Raw genomic sequence first — 22,374 nt, forward strand, 5'->3', positions numbered from 1 at the left:
TGCTGGACAAGTTATGAACAAGACTGTGTGCTGAATATTGAAACCTGTTCACCCTACCTGGGCCCTGTTTGGTTCCAAGTAGCCCAATGCACTGTAGCTCACTTTGACCACTAATTAGGGGTATTAAATAAATGTAATTTACAAAATCAAATCTATAATTATGTGCTACTTCACGAGACGAATCTAATGAGGTTTTTGACCGCATAATTAGATGATGGTACTGTAGCTAATCATAGATTAATTAGGATCATTAGATTCGTCGCGAAAAATTACATCTATCTGTGAAAAAATTTTGCAAATAAATTTCATTTAATACAAAGATTATTTTTTGTGCTAGTAGCACTACTCTAAACCAAACAGGGCCTGCTGTGGTCCTTTTGTCTTGCACAAGTTTTTTTTTGTGTACATGATGAAATCTTCCGGTAAATGCCACCGAGTTCTGCTGGGACAAGCTTGTGAACTGAGCTTGGTGCATCGCCATGTCTCGTATTTTTCTGATGCTGCAGAACTCAGTAAATTTGCTAACATGTATCAATAATATGATAAGAGAGAAAATAGGAGTGTCATGAAATGTGAGATGAGTGTCATTACTATGACACTCCACTGGCACAGTTCTGAAGTTTTCAGTCTTGGTAACTGTGTCGATGACACTCCCACTGAGACTGGCAAAAAAAAACCTGAAGCTATGGGTGGAGTGGACTTCACTGTTCTCCGGTCCTCTACTGGCCTCTATAGGTGGTTTCACGAGAGTGGTAGTACACTGTGCCGGATTATTTGCCTTGTCTGGGCATAGCAACTGCCCATGGCTACTACAATGGTGAGTCGGTGACTGTAAAATTTGAGCTGCCGACAGAAACTTACATTTACCACTCGAAAAAATCCACGCTTTACTTTCTACATACCTTACGTTGGGAGACATTATTACAAATCTACGCGAAAACCGAGAAGATCAACGGGGTCACATCACAGATGTCAACCACCGGCCTAGCCTAGGATGGGACCCTGTCGAGTTCGCTAGCTCGCCATGGATCCATCCATCCATGCAATGCATGGCCGTGGCAAGTGGCATGGTCCTCGTCTTCCAGCCTGGTCTGCCCGCGAGGACAAGAGGAACCTTCACAAGATTTCCCCGTGTCTCAGAGCGAGAGGGAGCCCCGCCTCCTCCTCCCTGCCGCCTTCAATCATGTGACCGGTGACTGACCTGACCAGCGAGCCTTTTCGCGAGTCACGTCTCGACGGCTCCATGGCTGGAACTGGAAGCTCGAGGACGAAACGGCCGTGATGTGATGATTAGTCGGGGGATTAGTTGGGGGGGCTTCATTAAACCAGTTCGTGGATAATGATGGGCTGCGTGCGGGCTGAGGGATCGGACGCCAACGCCATGCGTGTACTTGCGAGCTCGCGACCAGGGGAGGGGGCGCCCCTGCGACTTGCTGTCCGGGCGCTGTCCCTCACCTGCAATGATTCCCGTCAACGTCGGCGGCGAGCCACCGGCCGAGTTCGCCATGTGGAAGCTCAGACGTCGCCGTCGACGTGGGCATGCGTCGCCGGCCGGTCAGGCGATGGCCGAGGACCCGGTCACGCGCCCAACTGGCTGCGTCCCTGCATTGTGGCTTCAGGCAACCGACCAGTTCAGAGTTTTTCAGAATTCAGATTGCTTGCACGTCTCTTCAGAGTTCAGACGTCAGTAGCAGTTCCACCAGCTGCTGCAGACCTGCAGTCTCTGAACTGCTCGAAACAAGCGACACGGCTGATGATGGAGCGCGGAGATTTTACAGGAACCTTTCCTCTGCTCCAAACGACGATTTGGTGTTCTTGCCACCTGCAGCTAGCTTCTTGCCTTCCTGGAATCTTGGTACTCTTACTCGTGGGCCGGTTTGGTGTTCAAACGCATCCATCGAAGCTTGAAGCATCTGCATGCGGTGTCACTGTCCCAGTGGCCAGCGGCTACCGCGTGCCGTCTTTCCCGGCGACGACGACGGCCGGACGGCGACGACTCCACTGCACTCGCTGTCGATCCCAGACACCAGCATTCGACGGATCCGGCCTGATTTGTACGTCCCAACCAGCTCCTACTCCTAACCCGTCTTGTATTGTATCTGATGACAACCTGAAAAACGAGTCCGCGAACTGAATGTTCTAACCGCCTGCTGTGCCCGTCAGTGATCTTCAGGAGTAACACGGAACTCCAGCTCCGAAAAAGAAGAAGAAGAACGCATCCCTGGCATGCAACGACCGAAAGGACGCAGCTCCTGTTTGGCCAGCTTCATCAGTTGGGTGTGTGCCTTGTCGATCTGTCTGCTTGCTTGCTTGTTACTATCGCCTGCAAACGTCTGCTGCTGGTGCCCAAGGACAGTGGCAGCAGCAGCTTGCAGGCGTGCGATCTTCCTGAAAATCTCGCGGGCACTGTTGGTCCTGATTTGGGCATGGCCGCTACGACTGTGCCATGTACCTGCTGTCTCTCTCTCTGCACGCTCGCCTATCGCCTTTGTTTGCTAACGCAGGCCACTCGCAAGTTTGGTGAAGCCAAAGGGACCAAAGGCCAGGCAAATGCATCCAAGCTTGGGTCCCAGGTGAATTCATTTCATTTTACCATGCATGGCCAATGGCAAGGTTTTAAATCTCCGGCTATACCTTCCGCTATCTCCGGCTATAGCTGTTTGAGAGAAATTTAGCTAAGTTTTTTCACGTATAATTTAGCTCTTAGCTACCGCTATAGCCCGCTATAGCTGGCTATAGCCCGTTTTTGGACATTGATAGTTAAATGGCTTAGCTCGCTATTTAAAACATTGGCCAATGGCCATGCCAGTGGCAGTATGTGATGCTCAGCATCATTCAAAAGGATTGTGCAGAGGAGCTGATTTCAAGCTCACCTTCATGATGACTAGGGGACTTAAAAAAATGTGGAATGGGGAGACTTGATTAAGTAAAGTTTTGATTATTATAGAGTATGGCCGGCCATTTTTGTGAGAAGTGCATGCCAACATTGTGTTGGGTGTGCCCATGTTTGCTTGTTGAGCAACTGAAAGACAGGCCGGCGCTCGTGAGTGCTTCCTGTTGTACCATCACTAACCACAGACCATAGTCACATAAAAAAAAACCATATACGTATCTGAGAAATGTCCTAATATCACCTTGGATTGAGAGAGTGTGCTGCCATGATATTTGTTGGGTGGTTATGGTCATTGTTGGACCATCCATACTGGTTTCTCTGGCTGAGGGTGGGAATTCTACTACTATTCATGATGGTTTTTTACATGAATTTTTTTCGCTGGGGTTTCTACGATTTATGGTATTAGAGCGTCTCCAACAGTTTCCCAATATTTTTTTTCTTCAATAACTGGTATTGGGAGATGTCCCAATAGCAGCTTTAGGATTATTGGGGGGTTTTTTTTTTGCAGCCTCCCAATACTCTTATCCCAATACAATAATATATTAAGAGAGCATGAATCCTCCTTTTATTTGAGGGGAGATGGAGTGAAATATTGTTATTGGGATAAGGGAGCTGTATTGGGGAACTGGACCACATTCTTTTTCCAATAGTAGAAGATTATTAGGGAATGAGTGACTGCTAGAGATGCTCTTAGGACTTAGGTTGTGAATTAATTATGAAATTACCAAAGTATCCTCGGCTGCTCCCACCCAGCCTGTTTTGAGCAGGGGAATAACTTCTAGAGGAATTCTAAGGATTGGTTTTTATTTGGATCCCAGCTACTCCTCCTTTTTCCAATAGGCCCCTCAAAAGATACTTGTAGGTGATTGATTAGCCTGGTCATCTGATAACGCAGAAGTCTTCTTGTGATCAACTAAACAATTAAAAAAAGACGCACACAAACAAGAGAACTAGTGTGGTGCATAATTGAGGTACTAAAATATCAAAAGTAACGGATGGCATGACTCCCAATGCTGCGTATTTGGCTCAACACCACTCTGAATCTCTGATGCCCTGCAAACTTCAACGGATGGTAGCAAAAGCAAGCTGTAGCTGCAGAGACTGATCTCCTGCAGCTCGTGGCATCGTTTTCTTCTTCTTCTTTTTCCCTCCCTTCTTCATTGCATAGCGTGAGCAAGCAGCAAGTGGCACATCCATCTTTGATGGTCCAAGGCCAAGCTCAAAAGATGGCCACCCGTATGAATCGTAGCGTACGTAGCATCATATCCTCCATCTATCCGCCTATCATGAGATGCATCAGCAGCAACAACTGGAGCAACCAGGGATGACTGCCATAGGCTGCCTCTGCAAGTGCGGGTCTCTTTAATTTAGCTACTTTTGCCCTGGCAAAAGAGTGTACATTTGTTGCATAGATGTGCTTGTGCTTGATCTGCCAAACTCAAGGCGCCTGGGGCCAAAGAAAAAAAGCAGACTCTGTGGTATATTCGTTGCTCAAGAACATTCAGAAAATTTGACACACTTGCATCCGCTAACCGATCAAGATTTTTTTTGTGTGTGTTTCTGTTTGTGCTTTTCTTGTCATTCTGATTTTTTTCCCTAAAAAGTTTTTAACTTGAGTTCATCGCTCCAAATGTGCCAAAACCCGACAATTTAAACTGAATCCTATTCTATCTAGCACACGACAACATCATAAAAAAAACAAACAAACAAAATACAAAAAGAAAACCTCAAGTCTTCTAGAATTCAGGAAGAGGAATTCTCCCACGTTTGGAAGGCCTTAGATTTCCGACAAACCGATGGATCCTCCGTATGGGCTTCTATTTCCATCATGTATCATCTCCGGTTCTCCGCCGTGGCAACATGCAACCCTGCTGCACCTGCATTGATGTGCATCTGCCTGACCAGTGACCGGATAGATGGACGTGTGGCGGAGGCAGCGGCGACGCCACCGCCCGCACAGTGGCGATGGGTACGCCTCCACTCTCCAGGGCAAGCAGGGGGATACGGGGGATCGTGGATCGCGCGTGGCTGCTGGCCGCGGCGTCGACAACCGCGTCGCGGCGGCCATGTTGGGTGTTGGTGTTGCCCTTGATGATGAGTGTGAGTCAGATGTGGAGAGAGCACTTTGGTTGGACTATGCATGAACTGAGCTGAGACTTCAGTTCAGTTCTCAACTCAACCCCCATTTGCTCAAATAGTCAAATGTCAACGGGCTTAGCTTGTTTAGATTTTTTACTTTTTGCTCGAAGCTAGGGGCCACGTACTGGTAGTGTTGCGTTACACCTTGGATCCATCGGTTGACCCGGCCTGCAGTCTCTTTCAAGGGTTTTGCATCGCGAAGCCACCATGTATGCCAGTGTGTGTACTGTGAGCAAAAAAAGAAAAGGTGTATGATTTTTGTTCCCCACATTCTGCGATTGCCTTCTTTATGCATTATTGCTCCATGTAAAGTCGGATTAGGATTTAAAAGAAAAGGAGTAGAAAGGAATGGCAACCAGGGGCTGATGATTTTTACGGAAAGCCACCCTACTGCCCAATGCCTCCATCAGAAATAGAGCCAGAGGATGGGGAAATCAACCTGATAAAAGGAATGATGAAGCTTCAGATAAAGTGGGATCACATTTCAAAGAGGAATACAATAATCAAGCTTCAGATTAAATCAAACGTCCCAATCCTCAGGGATGAAAAACGAACATAACTCTGCACTGCAAATGAAGAGGTGGTGGATTGCCGCATTAAGTCCGAGGTCCAACTTTAGATCCAAGCCGGCGCGGTCAAATTAATTGGGTTGTCTAAAATCTATGTAATTTTCCTAAACTGTAATATCATTGGCCGTTGTTTTGTCGGAACCCACCAATGGTTCCAATGTTGGGTTATGTCGGGGTGGCCATTTTTTTGTAAGGTCTTTGTACACTTCTTCTTCTTAATACAAAGATGTACAGTTCTTCTGCGCATTCAATAAAAAAAAGTTTTGCACTTGCAAATGAAGCCTGAGTTACTGTAGTATTTGTTTTTTTTGAAAGACATGGACATTGACATGTCCAGCATTCATTAATAAGGAGAGTAGAGATTACAAGGCGCTAGAGGTGCCAAATCAACTTCCCACCCAGTGGCGGATGCAGGATGAGAGACAAGGGGGCTGAAACAATAGAGATATTGATTTGTCTGAAAATTTAATGGTGATTTTAGATATTTGCCACAGTAATTTAAGTGTAGTTAGTTGCTCTTAGGGGGGCTGGATCCGCCGCTGTTCCCACCCAGTCAGAGCGCGGGGTAGGCCTAGTAAATACTGTAGTATTTGTTGTTGGAAATGAAGTTACACTTGTACTTAGAGGGAGGCCAACTTGCAAGAGGATAAGATTAGCCTTAATAAGATTTCAAAGTATAAGGGGAGATAGAGAGAGATCGTTCGGAGGTCCCCTAGGTAGGCAGTACGTACGATCAGGTACCCCAGTACCCACCATCAGATCCGGCCGGTACAGACACCACCATTGGATCGGATTCTTTGCCTGTGTTTAGTTCCAAAATTTCTCAATCCAAACTTCATTATTTACTTATCACATTAAATTTTTTTACCTCATACATGGAGCATTAAATGTAGATAAATAAAAAAACTAATTGCAAGTTTTGATATACACGACGAGACGAATGTTTTGAGCCTAGTTAGATCATGGTAGGATAATAATTACCACAAACAAATAAAAAATACTACAGTGTGCTACAGTATCCGATGCACGTCTTTTTACTACCATTTTACGAATCTAAAAAACCTTTGTGGTTTTTTTTTCCTGAGACCGATCGGATTCAAATTCACCACGCCAAGCCAATGAATACCAGCTTGACTCAGGAGGCTCCCCTGCACGTACTACACAGCGTACGGTGAAAAACATGGAGACAGGTGGGTGCGGGCCCCAGGGCCCGGCAAGCCCACGGGCGCCCGGGCCCACCCTGCCGTCCCCCACCCACCCCACCCCCCCCCCCCCCCCCCCCCCCCCCCCCCCCGAGCCTCGTCGTCGTACCCCCACCACCACCAAGGCACCAACCATGGCCGATGCGCTGTAGTTCTCTCATCCGCCGACCCCCTCACCTGCCACTATATATACCTCCCCGCTCGCCGTCGCCCACCACCACCGGTCGGTCGCCAGCCGAGTTCCAAGTCTCCGAGTGCTCAGGCCTCAGGCTCTCAGCTCGCTCTACGCTCCGTCCGTCGTCGATACAGCAGCTAGCTGGCGGCGGATCGATCAATCTAGAGACCTGTGCCGGGCAATGGCGATCAAGAAGGGCGGCGCAGCGGCGTCGGGGCTGAAGCAGATCCTGCGGCGGTGCTCGAGCCTGGGTCGCCGCCAGCAGCAGCAGCACAGCGGGTACGAGGAGTACAACGACGAGGAGGAGGAGGCGTCCGGCCTGCCGTCGGACGTGCCGCGGGGCCACTTCGCGGTGTACGTGGGCGAGCGGCGGCGGCGGTTCGTGGTGCCCATCGCGCTGCTGGACCGGCCCGAGTTCCGGTCCCTGCTGCGGCGCGCCGAGGAGGAGTTCGGGTTCGCCGGCGCCGGGGCCGGCGGCATCCTCGTCCTCCCCTGCGAGGAGGTCGCCTTCCGCTCCCTCACCTCCGCCCTCGCCTGCGGCGGCGCACGGTGAGCGCGCGCGCGCACGTCACTCCCGCCGCCGGTGCACGGCGTGCTCCGACGATCCTGTGGCTATTCGTTCGATTCTCATTGATTCGGCCGGCCCGGTTAGCTAGAGCTCGCCGGCGGCGAAGTATGTAGTAATCACACGTGTACCGTGAAGGTTAATGGTGTGTGTAAATATGGAGTGGGTTTAGAGAAGACGAACAAGTGGTGCATGCGCGGAGGATTATATTAGCGCGCGCCCGCCCGACCGCCATTGGAGAGAATGAACTGTCCATCGAAGAAGGAAGAGATCAGAGGACGCGCGGAGAAGACGATCAGGTGTTTGAGATGGAGAGGTGGCATTAGCTTCGATGATTAGCTAGCTAGCAGTGTCTTCTTCTTCCTGGCCTGCGAGCTGCTGCGTGTACGTTGTTTGTGATGGGTTCTACTTCCTGGCCTCCTGCTACACACGCATGGTTAGCTAGGAGGCCAAGTGAACGAACTGTCATTGTTTTTTTTTTCTTCTGTACACGCAACGCAAAGCTGCTGGCCGGGTAGCTAGTAGCTGCCCAGATCATGAGAGCTTGCAACCTACCGAGATCGATCAACCAGATGTATACAAGTGTTTTCCTCTCCTGACCCAAAAAAAAATGATTGGTGGTGATGTGATGTGATGTTCCTGTTATGGTTAGCTTGCTCTCTACGTGCCTGCAGCCCCTGCATGCGGCATGTGTGTGACAGTGAGAATCAGTGGCGTGCACCTTTCAGTCGGGCTTGATTGAGCCGTGCGTCCGTCGTGGTACCGGAGAAGGAACGTGATGAGCAGAGCAATGACTGGTATTGATCATCATCAAGGATTCAAGGATAGATATCGGCAGCTAGCGTCGCTCTCCGGGCTGTTTTCCACCGGCGATCGTACGCCGTGGCACGCTCCTCCTGGCCACGACGGTCTTGCTAGCCAGGCAGCATGGAATGCACGAAGCACATGCCGCAGCTGGTTACGTGTCGTCGTCGATCCATTCTCAAGAAGGCGTCTAGTCTTGGTTAAGAAAAGAGCAACCATTTTTGGGCTGTAAAAAAATCGGCCTAAGGATACATTGCACGGGTCACGGGTCACTGGGCTGGGCTGGGACTGGGGCCCCGCGCACGCACGGGCACGGCCACGGGAGCTGCTGGTAAACTCCCCGGCCGGCGGCCGCCCGGAGGTACGGCGCGCCCGGGCCGACCAAGCCAGGCAGGCAGACGATCCACCAACCGATCCGGCATCCGTGCCCCGCCGCGCGTGCGAGGCCGTCCGAGGCAACCCCCAGCCCCAGCAGGAATCATATCCATCTTCCGTTAAAATTTTAGTGGACATATCTTCTACTGTTTGAGATCTGTGCATCGTATAGGATTGCATCTGATACACACTAGGAGAAGCAAACATGCGCGTAGCGGGCGGAAGTGGAGCAAACAGACAGCATGAGGTGGACACGTGTCGCACCATGAGTGGAGGGCGTGGCTGAGAAGTTAAACAAGTTCGTAACTTCAAATCATATTTTCTCTCGAACCATGAATCCGATTTACATTCCGTTTGAACCAAAATATTCTTTAGAATTAATGGAACAAAACAAGATCCAATATGTTATTTTATTTTTTTTATTTTAGAATTTCAACATTTCAACCTACTATCATAACATTTTGAATAGGTCATTTCAACATATGTAGTATACTATTTCAACATTTATTCTAAAAATGTTGAATTGGTTTATCCAAAGTGTAGGATTAGTCTTTTCAGAATGTTGAATCAATTCGAAAAAAATGTTGCAGATGGTAATACCTGAATTAGAATAGAAAAATAGAAAGAAGCAAAGCACAGCAAATCAGAGGGATCGATAGCTTGCATCTCCGCTTCTGCACGTTGTTCGTTGCACTCTGGGCCCCTGTTTTGTGCTAGCTGCATGCAATTAGGGTGACAATGGTCCTCCTGCAGCTGCGCTGGGCCAGTCATATATTAATTGGGCCTCGGATTTTAAAGATATCACATCTATCTGTCTTTCGGAAGACATATAGGAAGCCCCCCAGCCCCAGGGGTGGTGCCATGCCAGAAGCCGGATCTTGGGGCACGGGTCACGGGCCTGGATCGCTCGCCGAGCCGGACGCCGGAGCCCTGGGCCAGAGGGCGGGAGCGGCAGCGCCTGGCACCACCACCTGCGCGCCGTCGCTCTCACTAGCAACGTCACCTGCGGCGCGCGGCGCCAGCCGCCAGAAGAAGGTGGACGATGGGGAGAAGAATCGCCCACGGTTTCACATGCGATGCGAGCTTGTGGGGTCAGGGTTACGCGCTCGCTCGATAGCCGATCTGCCGATGGACCACTTGGCTGGCCTGCCCGGCTGGGGCTAGGAGCCGCCTGCCATTGCCATTGCCCCTGATGCCGTGAGCCCGTGCTGCCGTGATCGCGTGCTGCAGGACCGGAAGATGCGTCGTCCTCAGCTCTGCGTGGGCGCAGGCCTGAGGAGCAGAGAGGGCCGCCCCTGCAGTGACCGGCGGCGAGACGAGGCGAGGCGCCACCCATTGAATTCTGGGCAGGCAGGCAGGCAGGTAACGTGCCGTGCCCTGCCGCCGGGGGCACGGCACGGGGGCGGGCAGCCCATGTGCGGCCGCCCGTGGCCACGGGCGCCGGGCCACCCCAGGAACAGGGGAGGCAGGTGGGCAATGGCAATAACTCAGCGCAAGGGTGGCACTCCGCACGCGCCGTCGTACGCTCCGGCCTGCACGGATGTACGTGCGCGCGCCCATGGATCGCCGTCGCTGAAAGTCTTGGACCATCCATCAACCGGTACTGCAGGTTGCCGGGCGGGGGGTATTAGTACAAGGCATTGTTCCGGATCAACTTGAGACGATCGGAACTCCGAAGTTCCCAGGTCATTCATGGAGATGTAGACCTGCCCCGGGGAGGCATTCATTTGATCTCCGGCAGCAACCGCGCCACGGAGGACGGAGCCAGTGGAGCTGACAGCAACCTCAGGGGTTCTTTCTTGGCACGAACATGGGGGCATCCAATGATAAGTTGTTGACAGATGGCGACGGCAGAGTGTGAAACAATTGAGGTGTCCACCCGGCTCTTGAATGGACGACAACGACCTTTGCATGGAATTGATTTTCACAACATCATGCGCCGGAACCAGTGACCAGACAAGAACAAGTTGCACCATCTCACCCCAAATGTTAGATGGAAATGAAGACGGGAACAAAGTTCTATTAGCTCATCTTCTTGGTTGGATCCACAAAATTGATTGGACAGGCATCAAAGTCTGTTACATCCATTTATCGATTCTACGTAGCATCCTCTCTACACAAATTTGAAAGACTCAACGGAACAATTCCGCCCGTTTGGGCATCAGAGTCCCCATGCTCCATCACAAGAAGAATCTCCTCCTGCTTGTATCCATTTCCGCCTGAGATTTGTGCAAGCATTTTTTGTTTATATCAGCAAAATGTCAAAGAGTTGTACTGTGTGGACGTGACATGGTAAATGAGCAGCGACAGTACCTTGTGAACCCACTCGTACTCCCCGCTTTTCGTGTCGAAGGTCCCATGTTGCAAGGTGAGCAGCTTCAGAGTGAAGCGAGGACCACATTCCTGTGCCATCAAAAGCAGTTTGGACTTACTGCTGAAATTATCAGTAGCAATAATGCAGAGCAGTGGATCTAAAGTGAATCCCATTTGCTGCTACTGAGGAATATGTGGCATTTGTTAACATCTAACTGGCAGGATAGTGATATCGTAAAATCTGATATGCAATACATCATAAAAGACGGTGGCTATTAATATGACTTAAAAAAGGACTGACTGGCCTACAACAAACATGCTCAACCACATATTGATGTTTCCAGGAAAGTTTCAGGGAAAGATGACGATACATTGCGGATAATGTTGCTCTAACATATTCCTTTTTAAAAAAAAAACTGTTGTATACTCTTTGGTGCAAAGTTATAAGCTGCCGTACCTGCAGGCGACAAATCACTTGCTTCTCAGGTTGCCTTTTGCTTTCAGATGTCTTAGCTTTCTTGTCCTTCGAAGCAACCTTGCTTTCTTTTGTCTCAAAGATGTACCTAGTGCATGTTCCATAACAAAAATCAAGATGCTAGCTGTAAACATTACCAGGTACTAAAAAGAAAAGACATTCCACAGATCAGCTTGCCTATGAGCTAACGCGATGTCAAACTAGTCTTTACTAAAAAAATAATCATTTATTAGCTGACTAGTCTGGCACCCAGGCGCACAACAGTTGTGTAGACATGCATAAAATTTTCACAATACATAACTCTTATGCTTGTTCCTAACTGCATTTTGATATGTGCACCTGTGATGACGGAAAAATATGTAGTCTCGCTGATTATGGAAGGTCACAACGCGGCGCCCATGGAAATTGGGGTCTTGAGGAAAGAGGGATTGTATCATCCTGAAAAATGAATCAGGGAACAGACGCATGTAAAGAAAATAGAAAGAACCTGAAATAATAAAACACTGGAAAGGGGCCACGAGGCCACCTTTCATTTGAAAAAAGGGGTATAAGTTCTCCAATCACCTTCCAACACGATGACCAAGGCGTGTAGTGAAATTGTTCAACACTAGCTCTGGCTTATGACTGGTAGGGTTGCCATGGTTCTGTAATGTAAGGAGCAAGCAAAAGAGTAAACAAACATAATTGAAAATGCCCATACTTTACAAGGTCCTGGTACACTCGCAAAAATAGTGTTCTGCTGCATTAAATTTATATAGAATAGGTAAATTTGATGGACAAAATGCCATTTAAGAGCATAATAACAAGCTGGTATGGATGCAGAATCCCCCATAATAAACACGCCGATCACTTATACATAACAAACAGACCAAGATATACAATGTGCTGCTGAAATAAGCTAGCAAAATCCAGAGCCAACATTCATAAAGATTCGTCTGGTATAGAAATGTCAGCTTGGCATCAGTCTAAACTCTAGAAGGCATTGGTTATCAACCACTTCATCCGCGCAATGATTTCATACTATGCTGTAAAGCATGGGAAATTAAAACAAGGACATGGCTTGTCAGAAAGAGACATGGACCAGCCTATAGCAGACATGCCATATGGCACCGAACATAGCCATATGCATGTTTGATTTTTGGGCACAAAACTCATATGCCTAAGCAAGCTAGGGACAACCTAGAGACAAGTAGGATGGGGTAATTGATAGCAATTTGATTGGTGCTCAGTTTTCTTGCTCCTTTTTGTCTTGAAAGTTAATGCTATGATGATGGCAAAGTGGTTCTGCTATCCGAACCACATGAATAAATAATTTGATATAATTCATCTTTGTGCCATGTATGATCCTTTCACTAATAAGCATGTAGAGCATTGTCGAGTTCCAAATTGCATTCCTTACAAAAGAATGAAATAAGGAGTTCAAAAATGAAGGGGTTTATACAAGACTTGTTTAGAAACAATTGTCTCCCAATAAAATTGAATATTTGCAAGACTGTTATCAAAGGACTTGAGAATGAAACCAGGGAGGACATCTAGGTACTTCTGTAGAGTTAGACAGTAATAACTTGTAAAGGCATTTTTTTTTAAAAAAAAAGAAGTTTGCAAGAATATAACCTAATATGTACAATCTTGTGGTCTCTAACAGGCATTATCATAAAGCTTAATGAAAAGCTAGGGAAAAACATGCTCAGCAGGTCATGTTCAAAAGATGAACACATCAGCGGTGGTTCCAATTAAAATAGCAAACAAACAGTTTTTAGGATTTGAGATAGTAAATAACAATTCATGTATAGACCCTCTGTATGACCAAGTAGCATTACTTTGCCCTTGTCCTGTGTTAAGGGCAGCAAAATCCAATCACTATTTCCACATTTCTGTAGAAAAGCAAACTTTCATGGGCAGCCTCATATGCTCTAATTTGTGCTGGTTTCAAGCCTACTCACCTGGCCGGCCCAAAAAATATGTATATGTGCATTCATGCATGAAATTAATATTTTATTTGGAGTATAATATATATTTCTAATATAATTGAGTTAAAAACTAAAAAATAACAACATTTTTTAGCTTTTGGAGGGATCATCACCAGGGTTTTATTTCCCAACCGGAAACCGGTTACCGCCGCCCTCCGGCACCGGTTTACCGGACCGGTTAGGCCGGTAACCGGTGGAAACCGGTTGAATTCAAATCCAAATTCAAATAAATTCAAATTTTCCCGTGCAACCGGTTCCGACCGGTTTACCGGCCGGTTTGACCGGTTTACCGGTCGGTTTGACTGGTTTGAAATTCAAACGCTCCCGTGCAACCGGTTTACCGGCCGGTTTTACCGGTTTACCGACCGGTTTAACCGGTTTACCGGCCGGTTTGACCGGTTTGATCGGTGGGCCTTCATGGGCCGGCCCATTTTTTTTCTTTTTCTTTTTTGATTTAACTTTAAATTCCCACAAACTATACTAAATGAATGAATTTTTGAGAAAATTTGACACCATTAGATTCATCACACCTTGAAGTATTTTTAGGAATTTTTTTGGGAATTTTTCATTTTTTGAATTCAAATTTAAAATTTGAATTTTGGCCGGTTGGGTACCGGCCGGAACCGGAACCGGACCGGACCGGTTTGACCGGTAACCGGTCAAACCGGACCGGTTCCCACCGGTTAGGTTAACCTTGATCATCACAGGCTCCAGCAGCAGTTTTCTTATGGCAGAAAGTGGCTCAACTGCTCAAGCTATTAAACAAGTTCTGTTCACAAATTGAATGCACGGGCACTCATATTAATAGAATCCTAAATAGCTCAGCAACAAGCAAGACTTAACATAGCTCACAAGTCTGACTAATGCCATTCACAAAAGGTCTCAATTCAACAAAAGTTGACAAAACCTAGGCATTCAGTAAGTTGCCATGACAAAAACTGTTCAAAATAAGTTTGCATATCTGGCAATAACAAAAAAGAGGAAATAGAGCACTGAGCATGTACCTTTATGTCCTTCCGTAGAACAAGTTTGGATAGTTTGAAATGTGCAGTGGGGCCATCAGGTAACCCAATGATAAGTAGAGCATCTGAAACATTAAAACCAACCGGATGTTACAAGCAAGCTGAAGATCAACAACTTTTAGCCCCACAGTGATGAATGCATACCAGGTTCCCTCCGATTTGTGTGAACAACAATAAGTGAGGTGAAATCCCTATTCTTCGCATATTCCACAATCTGAAAAGAAATGTATTTGAATGCACGTGGAAAGGTGCCAGAAGCAAATGAATTTCTTAACTCAGTAAAATGGCATACTTTCTTGAGTTCATATGTTCCCCTTTTAACATAATGCGAATTCGGTATCACTTGCAATAGCTCCTCAATAAAGGCAGGTCCCCTCTGAATATATGCAAGCAGAAAGTATATCGTCAAATCATGCAACATTACAAGAACAACATGAAATCAACACAAAATTAGAACCGGCAAAATAACATATGGAGAAGAAAATTCACGAAGCAAGGACAAGAAGCACATAAATCAAATACCCCTGAATTGAAGCGGCATGTGGTAATCAGTACTTTTGGAATTATGTGCTGTTTTAGAACAGCATTGAATTCATCTGCATCATTTCCTGCAAATAGCTGCAGACAGGAAAATTGTTCCATAATTAAAAAATCTAGAAAATGCTAAAAGTTGATATAATGATCTAAGTAAAGCATTTAGCACGAGTAAAACTTTAGATTGAGTAAACAATATTAGCGATCCAAATGATAATTGATCCAACAAAGACATAGTAGACTAATAGATTCCTAATACTTTCCAAGAGAAAGTATAACTGTATTAAAAGATATCAAATTGAACAATGAACAGAATGCACAAGAACAGCTAACAAATTACTAGTAACAAGATAAAGATGAACACATGCAGTTTCACGCACATAAGATGGTGCTGCACAATCATACTAGACTAAATCATTAGGGAAGCCGAAGCAGATAGTGTAGTTGTTCTACTACACTATATAACATAAAGGTTTATCTCTTTGTCTCATTGTCACTCTTATGCTTCAAAATTTGAACTCCAAATGGATGGATGGATGAATGGATTGTGCTTCAGCGTTTAATTTGCTGAGACTTTTTTATTATGAACATTGTCATTATTAATACATTTTGACATTAGTAATCTAAATATCGAACCCCACATGTATTGTATTAGTTGCAACGCTTTTGCACCAAATTAAACATATGATTCGTATCTAAGTAACTACAACATACTTAGTATTTAACTGATCTAAAAGGTTCTTCAGGCGAGCAGCCACACAAACAAGTGAAACCTTAACAGTGCATAATGGACACCTTACTGCTGGCCTTAAACATACGTCAAGCCGAAGTCTAAAAACAAACTATGGATGCTTAAGATTGGCTCCAAATTCGGTAAAACTAGCAACTCAATATTCGGTTGGCTAACAAGAATCAAATTAATGAGGTACTCAAATACGAACCTCCTGGTCATCAGGCCGGCACACGGTCTCATCAGGCTCCCTGGTGTTCTCGATAGTCCGGGGCACCTGCCTCTCCGGCGGCTGCAGACACCCGACACAATCAGAACCAAACAAAAACTCCAAACTCTACAGGGGGCGTGAGCAATTCGAAGAGCGCTTGCTTGCCTGTTCTCCAAGCCCTTCGGCGCGGCGGATGGCTTGGCTGCGCTCGCGGGCGAGTTTTCGCTTCTCTGCCTTCTTCTCGCGCTTGAGCTTGGCATGCAGCTCGCTGCGCTTGTCCTTGTTCTTGATCTGCGACGGCCGTATCGCCTCCGCCTTATCCTTCTTCGCCTTCTTGCCCTTGCGCTCCCTCCTCCCCTCGCCCTCGTCGCCCGGAGGCGCCGTCGAATCGGAGGCAGGCTGCTTCCGCTTCTTCTCCTTCGCCATCGCCGCCGGGAGGTCGATGCGAGTTAGTGCGGCGAGGGTTTAGGCGCCGGCGGCGGCAGCGGCAGCGGCAGCGGCTAGGGTTAGGGGATAGCGAGCCGGGAGCGAGCGCTCTGAGCGGCGTGGCGCGTGGGCTGCTGCTGCTCGACTCGTGGACGGAGAAAGGAGAGGGTTGCGCTTTGAGAATGGGCTGGGAGTTTTGGGCTTAATCTGTGAGAACGGGCTGGGAGTTTTGGGCTTAATCTGTGAGAACGGGCTGGAGGGGACATATCGTGTACAATCACCGTGCAATCCAACTAAAAAAATTTGAAAAAATTCTGAAAAAAATCTTGAATGTGCATCTCAACCTACTTCATCTATATATAAAATTTCAGGGTCAAATTCGTCCTCCTCTAGAAGTTAAAAAAAGACAATTTTTTTGACAAAAGTAATAGTTCAAATGCAACCTAAATTTGTCTTTTTTGTAACTTCTAGAGGAGGACGAATTTGACTCTGAAATTTTATATATAGATGAAGTAGGTTGAGATGCACATTCAAGATTTTTTTCAGAATTTTTTGAAATATTTTTTAGTTGAATTGCACGGTGATTGCACCATAAGCTTGATTGCACAGGATATGTCTTCCGGGCTGGAATCAGTAGTGGGCTCAGATTTGGGAACTGAGCTCATTTGTCATTTTTCACAAACTTTTGTAAATTATTCCTACAGCATTTTAAAAATGAGTAAAGTGCTTCACCAGTCTCTAAACTTAACTTGTTCGACTATGTCATTCCGGTTCATAAACTCGTAAATCATTCATTTAGGTTCTCAAATTTGTTTGGCTGTGTCATTCCGGTCCCTAAACTTATAAAACATTTGTTTAAATCCTCAAACTTGTCCAATCATATCATCTCAGTCCCTAAAATTGATGAGTCTCATCTAAATTCAAACCGGACAATCTAAAACCTCTCGATCAAAAAATAATTTATAACATTTTCATATGAACTCGAATGAGGACAATCTTTATATCAAAATTGTATCTCTCGACGCGAACTTTGCAGTTGAATTTTTTTGAATTAAAATTGTTTTTAGAGTCCCAAATTTTAATTTTAACTTTTAAATTTCAAAATCTATAAACTTACAACAATATTTTGAGACCCTAAACAGTTTTAATTCAAAAATATTTCAACTACTAATTGTAGATTACGTTGAGGGCTACCATTTTGATATAAAATTTATCTCATTCAAGTTCATTATGAAAAAGTTATAAATTACTTTTTGATATATAGATTTTAGATCACCTTGTTTTGACTCATATGAGATTAAAAATAAAGTTTAGGGACCGGAATGACATGATTGAACAAATTTGAGGATGTAAATGTATTTTCTAGTTTAGGGACTGGGATGACACAGTGGAACAAGTTTATGGACCGAGATTACACAGATGGACAAGTTTGATGACCTAAATGGTCGATTTGTGAGTTTAGGGACCGGGAATCCGAGATGACACAGCGACACAAGTTTAGGGACCGGCGATGGACTTTACTCAATAAAATTTTAAAACTTCCTAGTGTGTTTAAAATGCTGTTTGCATTGAGACACTCATGGAATTTTCGAATAGATGGGAATTCTATATCTAAATAAAATAAAAACTGCAATGGCTTAATTATTAGTTATATGCTCTCACATAAAACTTTGAAGAAACTTTATAACACTATACTCCCCTTGGAAAGAAAATACTTCTGGAAATGCCAAAATATTTTATAATCTAGAATGGAGGGAATGGTTTATGTAGTTAAACTCAAGAGTATATTCGAAAGACTATTCAAAAATAAAAATAAAAAATGGAGTAAAGGATGGAGATATTCTTCAACCCGACCCAACAACACTATCCCCTTCGCCTCTCCCACTCCCACCCGCGCTCTCGACGATCGAAGCTTCCGTCCGCGATGTTGCCGTGCCGCCCGCTGGCGCCGCCGCCGCTGCCTCGTGCTCTAACCTTCGCGCGGGTCCCGCCGTCGTTGCTGCGGCCGCCGCCCTTGTCGCTGCGCGTGGTGCGGTGCATGGCGAAGGAGCGGCGGGTGCGGATGGTGGCGAAGCAGATCCAGCGGGAGCTCGCCGACATGCTCACGCGCGACCCCGTCCTGCAGCGCGCGGTCCTCCCCGAGGCCGCGCTCGGCGCCGACCGGTACCTCTCCTCCCTAACCACCATCGCCGACGTCGAGCTCTCCAACGACCTCCAGGTCAGGTCACCCGCCGCTCGCGCGCCCAGATGACGATCGGCTTGCGCAGGTGATGCTGAATTCCGGTGTGCGCAGGTGTGCAAGGTGTACGTGTCCGTGTTTGGAGACGAGAGGGGGAAGAAGGTGGCCATTGATGGCCTCAAGGCCAAGACCAAGTATGTCAGGAGCCAGATAGGCAAGCGGATGAAACTGCGCCTGACGCCAGAGATACGGTTCATCGAGGATGAGTCCATGGAGCGTGGAAGCAGGGTAGGATACAGATTTGTCTATGTATTTTGGATTCGAATATATTGATTTCTTGATGCTTCGAATTTTGTTTTGCATTCCTTTTCGTTACCTTATAATTACTTTGAACATAGCTTATTTGCTGTCAGCAGTACTTGTTCCTTGTTCCCACTATTGCCATCACAGACCAGAACTAGCAGTGGTTTTTTACTTTGAACTCAGATAGGTGCTTTTGGTATATGATTGTTCAGTATTCGGGAATCTGTTTCCCAACATGTGTCCACCACAACATGTGCTAAGCAACTCTCGTGCACCCAAAAACACACGCCCGCATGATCGTAGGAAATATATACTTAGCTTTTATTCATCATTGTATTTCTTCCCCTACAAATTGTGATACAGGATAATAGTTTCTTTCGCTTTTGAACTTCAAACTCAATGGACAAGGAGCATATTCATTGTTATTTTTGGTGAAAATTAGTGTCATCATTATGCTTTATGGGGACATAAGAACTAAAGGCCTGTCAGAGGAAATTGTATATCAACACAAACAATTTGATGCGGTGCAGGAGGTGTATTTCCACAAATGATCTTTTTTGGGTTATTTGTATGTACTGGGAAAATATTGACTAATTATATCTGTCTTTTTATAGATCCTTGCTATACTTGACAAACTGAAGGAGGAAAGGGAGCAACAAGAAGGAAAAGATGGAGAGGAAGATGGAGAAGGTTCATATATATCAGAAGAAGAAGATGGTAACTGGGATGCAGACGAGCCAGATGAGGAGGACATCATTTATGTAAAATAGCCACGTTTTCTAGGAACTTGGTCATCATTCATCCTACCACAGAACACTGCAGGTGCGCTTCTAGAAATTGAAGTTATGTGTTTATGAGGCCTTTGACCAGGCACCACCATTAGCTTAGATATTGTTACGATGCTTTCTGCTTTCAAGTGCCTGGACTCCAAGCTAGGTTGTGTGAGTACCTCCCTAAAGGGTTCGGTACTCCCCTCCCGTTAGACAAAGCCAAGGGAATGTGTCCAACCATGGTCGAGTTTTTTGTTATTCTGTGTTTATAGATTCTCTGACATCAAGTTGAAGCACTTCTAATGCATAATACACTACTGTGTGTGCCATGTGGGAAATTTAGGTTGGGAACAACTGCTGGATTTTTCTGAAAAGTAAACAAATTAAATTCAGTCAGAGGACAAATGGCCAAATGAAACTGATATGGCTTTTAACAAAAATAAAATGTAGACCAAGAAATGACTCAAGAGTGAGACTGTGAGGGGACAAGACATGATATGATGATAGCATCACATATGTACTGAATTTTTGTTTGTTATTTGGGGTTGCGCTAAGCACATTTGGTTTAAGTTGTTTTAGTTGTTCAGCAAACAGAGTGTCTATTGCAGCCACAAGATAAGAAAGTGTGGAAGAGATACATCATTTATTCTCAACTTCATGTGTTTTACTTAGAAGATATGAATGAATAATTGCTCAAATCCTTCACATACTATTTTTTGAGTAAAATGCACCGTGGGCACCTGAACTTGCAGCGCTGTGTCAAATAGGTCCATGAACGTAGAAACCAGACATCTAGCCCCTCGAACTTGCGAACCCGTTCGCCCCAGGTCCAGCCCGGTTTCGCATGGCACTGTGCGGTCAGGATTTGCTACAGTGACCTCGGATTTGCTACAGTAACCGTGGTTTTGTTTTTCCCTTTTCTAATTTATTTCGGCTGAATCTTCGAAAAATCATAACTCTTCGATACGACATCAGATAAAGATGATTTTTATATGAAAATTGTAGCCCTCGACGAGATCTACAACTTTCTAGTTTTGAATTTTTTCATTTGACGATGTTAAGGTGCTCAAAAAAATTATATAAAATTACAGCACCATAATAATCATGTACTTTTGCTTGTCGCATTAGAAAATTAATATATTTTTTGTTTGTTGTCAAATGAAGACACTTTGTATACCAAAATTTTAACACTTTTAACGATCTAGATTCTTGTAGTTTTGAGTTTTTATATTTGAAGTTGTTAAGATGTCGATAAAACAGTATAAAGCAACATATTAAGTACGCGAAAGACGTTGAGGCTTTATAATGTTTTATCAACATCTTAACAATTTCAAATGTAAAAACTCAAAACTATAAGAATTTAGATCATTAAAGTGTTAAAATTTTGGTATACAAAGTGTCTTCATTTGACAACAAACAAAAAATATATTAATTTTCTAATGCAACAAGCAAAAGTACGCGATTATTCTGGTGCTGTAATTTTATATAATTTTTTTGAGCACCTTAACATCGTCAAATGAAAAAATTCAAAACTAGAAAGTTGTAGATCTCGTCGAGGGCTACAATTTTTATATAAATTCATCCGATGTCGTATTGAAGAATTATGATTTTTCGAAGATGCAGCCGAAATAAATTAGAAAGGGGGAAAACAAAACCGCGGTTACTGTAGCAATCCGAGGTCACTGTAGAAAATCCCGGCCGCACAATGCCATGCAAGCCATGCAAAACCGGGCTGGACTTGGGGTGAACGGGTTCGCAAGTTCGAGGGGCTAGATGTCTGGTTTCTAAGTTCTTGGACCTATTTGACACAGCGCTGCAAGTTTAGGTGCCCACGGTGTATTTTACTCGTATTTTTTATTTGACTGTGTTGAAGGTTACCAGTTGTACTGATTTTCTTTGTAGTAATCATGATATATAGAGTTAAGCATCCAGCATCCTCAGGCTATCAATTTGTTTTTCTTTTTTGCTAATGCATAGTGCCAGTAATGTTCCAATTGGTATAACTAAACTGTGCAGTTTGCTTCGGAGTTCAATCCAGTGAAGTTTGTAACTCACTGCTCACCTGCTTGCCGAAGCGCTCCGAAGTATCTCAGCATTTGAAGGGCTTTGCCTTTGCAGAGCCAACTCTTTTGCCAATTGTAGCGGGTCATACCACACTCCTGCTGCCGATTAGAAGCTGGTCACATCCTTTCTTCATGGATCATCAACGAGGAGGATATTTTAAAGAGGACTCCTGAAGATATATAATCATTTTTCTGTCCATTGGATCTGATATCTGACCATCAATGCAAGCTAGTTTTGACTGATGTTCATTTCTGTGTTATGTTAACTAGCACTCGTAATGTGTATCTTTCTAATTTCCCCCGAGCGTCTCACTAGTTATCTTGCTGTGTTTCAGTCTCCAATTTCTTCTATAATTTGTAAGGGTGTCAATTAGTGACCCTCAGGTGCACCTCCAACCCTCTTTAGTTCAAAATTTTATACCAATACTCCAAAATCAGATCTCATTTTAGAAAATTAGTACAAAACTTTGAACTAAAAAGAGTTGGAGGGGCATCTAAGGGTCACCAATTTGCACCTCTGATAATTTGGGTACAGTCTTTACCTCTTTCTCTAAGACATTATGTAATAGGGTAGCATCAGTATTATTTGATGATAAACGAGCACTTTCTCATCTGAGCTAGTACAAGAAAATGATCTGGGCAAAGTTACAAATGTA

The 22,374-nt window shown here is 45.2% G+C and overlaps 3 protein-coding genes across 3 annotated transcripts; 2 read left to right on the forward strand and 1 right to left on the reverse strand.

Moving 5' to 3' along the window:
• Window positions 1-6,996: 6,996 nt before the first annotated feature.
• Window positions 6,997-8,167, forward strand: LOC120671012 (auxin-responsive protein SAUR50-like). Its single transcript, XM_039951226.1, has one exon. It carries the CDS (start codon window positions 7,160-7,162, stop codon window positions 7,529-7,531), a length of 372 nt encoding a protein of 123 aa, XP_039807160.1. The 5' UTR covers window positions 6,997-7,159; the 3' UTR covers window positions 7,532-8,167.
• Window positions 8,168-10,711: 2,544 nt separating this feature from the next.
• Window positions 10,712-16,562, reverse strand: LOC120670248 (ribosome production factor 1-like). The gene is made up of 11 exons (XM_039950320.1): window positions 16,143-16,562; window positions 15,978-16,058; window positions 15,025-15,120; window positions 14,795-14,878; window positions 14,647-14,716; window positions 14,485-14,567; window positions 12,075-12,154; window positions 11,850-11,948; window positions 11,493-11,598; window positions 11,036-11,125; window positions 10,712-10,941 (listed from the first exon to the last, which is right to left on the reverse strand). Exons 1-11 carry the CDS (start codon window positions 16,401-16,403, stop codon window positions 10,903-10,905), a joined length of 1,089 nt encoding a protein of 362 aa, XP_039806254.1. The 5' UTR covers window positions 16,404-16,562; the 3' UTR covers window positions 10,712-10,902.
• A 1,691-nt stretch (window positions 16,563-18,253) lies between these two features.
• LOC120670172 (probable ribosome-binding factor A, chloroplastic) lies at window positions 18,254-22,374 on the forward strand. Its single transcript, XM_039950240.1, has 4 exons — window positions 18,254-18,621; window positions 18,697-18,870; window positions 19,500-19,707; window positions 21,672-22,374. The coding sequence occupies exons 1-3, from the start codon at window positions 18,328-18,330 to the stop codon at window positions 19,653-19,655; spliced, it is 624 nt and encodes a 207-aa protein (XP_039806174.1). The 5' UTR covers window positions 18,254-18,327; the 3' UTR covers window positions 19,656-19,707; window positions 21,672-22,374.

Source organism: Panicum virgatum, chromosome 4N (genome assembly GCF_016808335.1).
Source record: "Panicum virgatum strain AP13 chromosome 4N, P.virgatum_v5, whole genome shotgun sequence".
NCBI lineage: Eukaryota > Viridiplantae > Streptophyta > Magnoliopsida > Poales > Poaceae > Panicum > Panicum virgatum.

Bases quoted from the DNA above. Each gene is read 5' to 3' on its own strand.
- LOC120670172 (XM_039950240.1), top strand. From the start codon at position 18,328: ATGTTGCCGTGCCGCCCGCTGGCGCCGCCGCCGCTGCCTCGTGCTCTA. The intron at 18,622-18,696 runs GTCAGGTCACCC...CGGTGTGCGCAG, and splicing joins AGCTCTCCAACGACCTCCAG to GTGTGCAAGGTGTACGTGTC. The intron at 18,871-19,499 runs GTAGGATACAGA...GTCTTTTTATAG, and splicing joins CCATGGAGCGTGGAAGCAGG to ATCCTTGCTATACTTGACAA.
- LOC120671012 (XM_039951226.1), top strand. From the start codon at position 7,160: ATGGCGATCAAGAAGGGCGGCGCAGCGGCGTCGGGGCTGAAGCAGATC.
- LOC120670248 (XM_039950320.1), bottom strand. From the start codon at position 16,403: ATGGCGAAGGAGAAGAAGCGGAAGCAGCCTGCCTCCGATTCGACGGCG. The intron at 14,879-15,024 runs GTATTTGATTTA...GCATATATTCAG, and splicing joins CATGCCGCTTCAATTCAGGG to AGGGGACCTGCCTTTATTGA. The intron at 10,942-11,035 runs GTACTGTCGCTG...CACAAATCTCAG, and splicing joins AGTACGAGTGGGTTCACAAG to GCGGAAATGGATACAAGCAG.